Source organism: Zingiber officinale, chromosome 1B (assembly GCF_018446385.1).
Source record: "Zingiber officinale cultivar Zhangliang chromosome 1B, Zo_v1.1, whole genome shotgun sequence".
In the NCBI taxonomy this organism is placed as follows: Eukaryota; Viridiplantae; Streptophyta; class Magnoliopsida; order Zingiberales; family Zingiberaceae; genus Zingiber; species Zingiber officinale.
Window position 1 is genome coordinate 127,211,808 of NC_055986.1, and position 6,905 is coordinate 127,218,712.

At 40.9% G+C, this 6,905-nt stretch overlaps 1 protein-coding gene across 4 annotated transcripts; it reads left to right on the top strand.

Moving 5' to 3' along the window:
* Window positions 1-456: 456 nt before the first annotated feature.
* LOC121978152 lies at window positions 457-6,905 on the top strand. Of its 4 annotated transcripts, XM_042530550.1 has the most exons (5): window positions 457-1,279; window positions 1,356-1,718; window positions 2,401-2,736; window positions 2,816-5,283; window positions 5,386-6,905. In XM_042530550.1, the coding sequence occupies exons 3-5, from the start codon at window positions 2,515-2,517 to the stop codon at window positions 6,521-6,523; spliced, it is 3,828 nt and encodes a 1,275-aa protein (XP_042386484.1). In that variant the 5' UTR covers window positions 457-1,279; window positions 1,356-1,718; window positions 2,401-2,514; the 3' UTR covers window positions 6,524-6,905. The 4 variants fall into 4 exon arrangements, with proteins under 4 accessions (XP_042386484.1, XP_042386477.1, XP_042386471.1 ...); XM_042530543.1 differs by having other exon boundaries at window positions 457-1,718; XM_042530537.1 differs by lacking the exon at window positions 1,356-1,718 and having other exon boundaries at window positions 457-738.

The window sequence follows — 6,905 nt, forward strand, 5'->3', positions numbered from 1 at the left end:
AAAATAATTCTAATATACTTCGGATATTTACGAGTAGCAAGAGAAAGAGAGGTTGACGAAAAGAGTAGCAAGAGAATTTTAATATTTTATTGTACCTTTTAATAAATACAAAATTATAATATAACTTTTAATAAATTCTATATTCTGCGGACGCATTTTATCAAATGCCCGAAGATCGTTTAAAATGTTCCAGTTCTTTACCACAGCAGCGAGTCGGCTAGAACATGCGAGACATTTAAAAGCATCGGCGGTACCTCAAAGTCTACCTTGAATGTCATTTGATGAATAAAGGGCCCCAACATAGGCCAGGTGCGTAGTATTCGTGCCCATGGTAGACCAGAGTCCGATGGTATTTATCGTAATTGTCCCTAGACCGGAGGGCAGATTGCGACGCTGGCGGTCGCGGTGCTGGCAGAGATGAGGTGCGATGGAGTTATAAAGAAACACCGCATCGAAGAGGACCAGAAAAGAGGGAAAGGGGGCGGAGAAGAGGAGAGGGACAGGGAGGGATCGCTGCAAGAAATAGCCTACGGAACGGAAGAGGTTCTGGATCACGTGGAGGATAAGGAACTGCTTTCTTTTATCTCTTGGGGAGGATCCAAGGAAGGAATCGATCGGCGATCGATATATCCGGGGTTGAGATCATAGCGATGACGGGAAATTAGAGGAGGGAAAGAGCAGGGAAAAGGAACGAGGCTGAAGGAGAGGATGGAGACTGGTACACCTCTCTAGATCCAGGTACAGCAACCCTAGTTCCTCATATCTGTATGATTTCTGTAGGTTCTCTTGCAACTCGAGTTTGCGCGAGGAAAAAGGGATTTGGGTGCCAGAAGCTGCTATAATCTGCCGAATTTGGCTTCGATGATCAGTTTCCTTGCATGTCGGAACAGGTTTTTGGTTTCTTGGTCACAGGGATAGGGGAAACGTGGTCTTTGACTGAGGGTCATAGATATGCACGGATCGGAATCTGCAATCTATCTCTTGTACATACTGATGATCATGGGCTTGGATCTGCTTTTGGCAACGCCTTCGCCTTCTTCGCGATGTACTTGTCATGGGACTCGGTTAAGGACTGCGCGGTTGGATGATCAGCTGTTCTTTGCGTTATCATTTCGTCTCTCGGCATGTGTCTTTACCAAGGTTTTAGAAGATTTAGGTTTCCAGGCCACGAGGCTGCTGAGATTGTTTTTACCAGGCTCCTGCTTCTTGTAGATCTTACCATTTACCACAGCATGGCCAAGATCTACCTTTGATCGATCAGTTTTAGGCATTGACTTGGGTCTGGATCTGCTGCCTTTGTGATCATCTGCTATTTTGGCGTAACAGGGCTGATTGGTTTTGTTATTTTTTAACAGATGGGATTGACATTGCTTCTGGTGCCAGGCATTGTTTCTTGTCCTCGAACAGCCTACTTACTGGTTACCTAGATCATGTTAGGGTTCACAGGATTGAAGAATAATTATCAGGATGCTTTGATTCTTATTGCCCTTTTTCAAACAACTACATAATATTTTATTTCTGCAACATGATCCAGAACATCTCTGATGCTCATGGACTTTTTGTCCATATCACTCTGGAATTTATGAACATTCTCTCAGTAGGTGGACCGAGTATTCAGCACTTTGCATCCTTCTTTTGGATTCCGGCCTTCCTAATTAGGGAGCATTTTATTAAATTGCTTGTGGAGGTGTTTGTTTTATTAAGAAGGCAGAAATTTGGTACGCAATTTATTCAGTAGAGCTGATAATGATCGTGTAGGATAGTAAATTTTGCAGAACTTCAAAAATGATGGATCCCATCTCATCTTCTTTCTCATCTCCTCTATATCCAACTCTTATGCAGGAGCATTGTTGAATTCATATATTATTGATTTTGAGGAAGACATTAGATTGTTGCACAACCTTCTCTGGAAGATAGTTAGTACTATCCTTGAACTGGAAGATTAAGTTCAGAGCACTTATGCACAATTAGCCTAATCTCACAAGACTTGTTATCAGCCGTTTGTCTTTTTCACCATTGATTAGTCAGCTTTTGAACGGAAATATACACATTTACATGATGCCAGAGGTTGTCAAAATACAAGATTTGCTGTGTATTTTTTGCTCTTCTGAGTCCCTTTGCAGTTGGTTGGACCTGGGATCTGGAATTTGATCATTCAATCTGTACATGTTTGACTAGAAATAGTTAGAGCGATCTCAGTTCATTTGTTGTTTTATCATTTGTACTGTTCAAGTTGGCATCTTGTTCTTATAAATCATTTAGTGTTTTTGAATATAGTTGGGATGAGAGTTCTCTTTGTTATTGCTATATATTCTCCTGAAATGCGTACACTAGTATAAGAGTCATATGGCAATGCTTATCAGTACTGTTCATACTAAACAAGTGGTATTTACCTTGCAGATTCATTTATATCCTTGTGCTGTATACCATATCTCCAAAGTTGAAACCAAGGATCAGTATCTGCAAGACTTTTTTTTGGCACATCCGCTCAAGAATTTTGTATCACTGGGAGATATGCTGAATAACATTGGAATTGAATTTCCAGGAGCTATAGATTCTAACTTGAACTGGGCGATAGCTGAGAGTGGCAAGCAATGGGCTGTTAAACGAGCTAGAACTTCATTTTCTGGAGGGAGAAAGAAAAAGTCGGGTAGCATAATTTCCAAAGAGACTCAAGTGATCTTGGATAAGCAATCCAATGGAACAGGAGAAATGCCTCTCTCTGATTTCGAGAAGGTTTTGTCTTTTGAAGATGCTCCAGATTGCCTCCCTTTCAACTCTTATTAATTGAGTTTACAAAAATTTCCTTTTGCAGGTTGGTGTCAGTATTCTTGGGCAACACTTCAGTGATTCCCTCAAGATTGTCCCTATTAAGAAAAGGAAACTCCTGTTTGCTCGATCTCCATCATCTCCATTGCAATCATCATATTCAGATTATTCTGATCATTTATTAGAGGGCCAGTCTTCTTCTGAGCCATTAGCATATGACAATGACCATGATAAGAGATTTGTTGACAACAGAGAACCCATTTCACAACATGCGATTGAGCTTAGTGCTGCTGATTTCTCAGGTATCTCTATATTGGCTGCTGCTGCCTGCAATTGTGAAATGGTGGGTCAAGGCTTAAATTCAGGTTACTTAGTCACGACAGAAAATTCTTTCAAGGAAATCAATTTAGAATCAACCAGTGATGAAAAAACACTTTCTTTATGTCAAAAGGAGCTGCAATTACAGCCACATGAAGATTTACAAGGCAATAGGCTGGATATGGTAACTCATTCAACTGCAGTTTCTGTAGATGAAGAGAACTTTTGTGAATCACAGAACAAAAAAAGCTCCTTGTTGCAAAATGTTCATGATAACATAAAATCTTCCTCTGTTTCTAGGCTTCACTGGGATCTTAACACTGATATGGATGCATGGAATAGCAATTGTGATGATCTTGCAGTCTCTGAGTCAATTATTACTTATCCCTTATGTGAAAATGGGGAACTTGATGAGAAGTTGGAAGGTAGTGAAATTCATCAACAAGAACAGGAAGATGGGGAAAATAGATGTCCTTCAGAACTTGGCAAGATCTTGGACATTCGACAGGACAGCCCTCTTAAAGAGGCATCACCAAAACCTGATATAGGTAATTGTTTGATTGTTAATCATGAGAACGCCCACTCTTTTGCTAATTCTGATAATTTGGTTAAAAAGATGCATTCCTTGGATGATATGACTGTTTCTTTAGTTAGCTCTACTGAGGAAGCAAAACTCATGCATGGTACTCCAGGGATCAACATTTGTGGTGCTCAAGTTATTTCTTCAGAAGTTGGTAATGCTCTTGGCTCATTGAGAGACGGTTCATTGGCAATTGAGGCTACCCAAAAAGAAAAGGATAAGATGGGTTCTGGCTTGGAGGTGAAAGTTAAACCAGTGCTTTCTCATTCTCCTTTAAATGAGAATGTTACTTGTGACAATGATGCTAAGTCTCTTTCAAGCATGATCCAGTTGATCTGCAAGCCAATCTGTAATGAAAATGTAAATATTATAGCATCAAGTTCTGAGAAACTCCCTGATGATCATTGCCTGACTAATAGTGTAGGAGAGATTTCTACATGCAGCTCTCTGATCAAGGAGCATGGAGTTCTAAATACTTCTGTAGAGAGTAGTGATCGGCACCTTCTGGTTGCAGGATGTGGCACCTCTGGTGGAACAATACATTCTGATGGATCAGATGGCTTCAATGGCATCTACGTTGATAAGTCTTCTGGAGCAATGTGCCCAAGACCATCATTAGTTAGTCATGAACACAATAGCCCTGGGACATGTGACCCTCATGAGCAGAAGTTTGGAGTGGCATTTGCTGCTAAGTGTGAAAATATAAGAGAAGCTATGATGGTCGATGATGATAATTTTGTTGGCCCCAAACCCCTTATCTATGCTACTGTTACAGCTGTGCCAAAATCCTTTGAATATGTAGCTGATGCTAAGAAAACAGATGAGTCATGCAAAAGCATCAAGGACAATTGTCAAAATTTCCATGGTGACCATGACTCAGATAAGTTTCAAGTTGGTGATGTTGCCACTGAACCTGAAAAAAGCAACCTTGTTGGAGATGATGATTCTCAATTTGAGGATGGTGAATTTAGGGAATCTGTTCTACACAGTTGGGGTGAAGATGTTGATGAAATGGAATTTGAACATGTGGATTATGGGTCTGACAATGGGGAGAATGATATCTCTCAAGCTGTTTCTGTCTTACCTTCTCCTACCACTTTCTCTATGGAGAACATGACATTCAAAACCAGGAGCATAGCCAATGCTGATGAAGTGTGTGCTGGAAAGGATAAGCAAGTCATTTTTTCTCAGCAACCCTTCTCTAGATGCAAATCCATGCCAGATGGTCCAGATGCAGGAGAAGTGAAGAGAATTCCTGCTGATATTGATCAGAAAAATCATTCTACAAATAATAATAACGAAATGGAAAGAGATCATACTGGATGTAATAATGAATGTGACAACGGTAGGGAACCTTTGGCAAATGTGAGGATGAAGTCATCAGGATGGGACCAGCTGCCAGAGGGTGGTAGGCATACTGGAGATAGCCTTTTGGATCATGGGATTGCTGCTACTAGGCTTGGCGTTCCTTCTGGTGCTTTACATTTGTTTATTGAAGATGAATCATTTAGAAGATCTGGTTCATCTTTTAAGGGAGCTTTATCATCTAGAGTTGAGGCGCCAAATTCCCCAGATGAGACATGCAGAAAAGATAAATTATATGTCAGATTAAGCAGGTAACTCTACTGCTTGCTTTTCTTCCTTGCTGTTTCAATGTTTCAATATTCCTTGCAAAGTTTGTATGCACACTGTATAACTATTCTGCTCTAATATTCTAGGTACGGTGGACACAATAATCTTGAAGAAAAAGCTAAAAGAAATGCTACTCAAAACTCATCAGGGTGGAGCGGATCATCTGGACATGCTCAAGACAGAGTCAGGGATGACCATTGGTTTGATTCTCCACATTCTCGTGGTTCCAGATATCATGATTCACCAGGTTACTATGATGCACAAAGTTTTGTGCGACCTTCTTCAAGGAATGCAGCTGCAGCTGCTGTCGCTAAGGTAGAGAGTAATGGGTTTGTTGTTGCACCTGATGGAACCTTAGTGAAGTCAGGCAGTGCTACATCTGTTAGCCGTGTGCCCAAAAAACCGGTGAATGGGTCTTTGCAAAGGACCCATCCATCTTGGTGGGGGCCACAAGCTGAGAGAGATCATCCATGTGGGCTACAAAGAAGACTCCAAAATTCAAGGGATATAAGCCCTGATAGGCACTTCAATGTTGGTAGGGGGCAGGGTGGTAGATATGCTCACGAACTAGACAGCAATCAATATGGAAGATCTATTCCTCATGACAGAACAGAATCATCCCTATCAGGGCACCGTTTGTCCACAAGAGATCGAAGTTACTCTCCTGACAGAAGACCTCTTCGTCTTCCTCATTCTCACATCATCTCTCATTCTAGATCTAGAACTCGTTCACCTATTCGTTGCACATCTCCTAGGGCAAGAAATGATATGGAGGCAAATGATGTCCCCAGTTTTCGCAGGCACAGAAGGTCTCCAGTAGCCAGAATGGAGAGAATGAGATCACCCAACTCCAGGAATAGTTTTGAGGAGATGTTTTTTTATGACTCTGCAGCTCTTACATCCCCTTCGCATTCTACAAGATGGATTGATGAAAGGAAAGAATCACCCAACCATCTAAAGGAGCATGGCTACAGGCGAAGTTCTGGTAGAAGCCCATCTACGAGAGTGTATAATGATCATAGGTTTCGTTCCATCGAGTCCCATGGAAGATCAAAGCCCAATGATTACTTTCGCTCTCCTCAGTCAAACAGAAAAACAGCATACGCTGACTTCAGCAAGGGATACAAGTATGATAGTAGTAATGATAGAAGGGGACATGATGGCAGAGAAAACTATCTTCGTTCCATGAGACAGTATGATGACAATAAGAAGCACATAAGGTAGGTTGTTAAGGGTGTTTTCAAGATCATGACTGTGGGAATTCATGAGGTTTCAGCAACTAGGGAGCCTACAGAGTTCTAAGGAGAGCATAAATCATTTATGTACGACAGTTGTGCATATCGTACAATGTGTATTTTGCTTCTGCTTGTCTGGACAACAGAGAGGTCCATTAATACTTTTTTTTTTCTTTCAAGGTAAAGGCACCTCAAAGTTGCTTCTTCATCTGTCCACCTTGTAAAACCATTGCAATTGTTAGTCGAAATTTTCAATTTTTGGGATTTAGGTGCTGACCTTCATTTTCTATTTTTTTATAAATTATGTTGGACCATTTTGGGTGGGTTGTACTCTCTTTATTATCTCACTGAAATATGACTAATTACTGAAA

What these genes read in the sequence shown, in the direction of transcription:
- LOC121978152 (XM_042530530.1), top strand. An exon ending in CTCTCTCTGATTTCGAGAAG is followed by an intron (nt 2,737 to 2,815) that starts GTTTTGTCTTTT and finishes TTCCTTTTGCAG; the next exon opens with GTTGGTGTCAGTATTCTTGG. An exon ending in TTATATGTCAGATTAAGCAG is followed by an intron (nt 5,284 to 5,385) that starts GTAACTCTACTG and finishes CTAATATTCTAG; the next exon opens with GTACGGTGGACACAATAATC.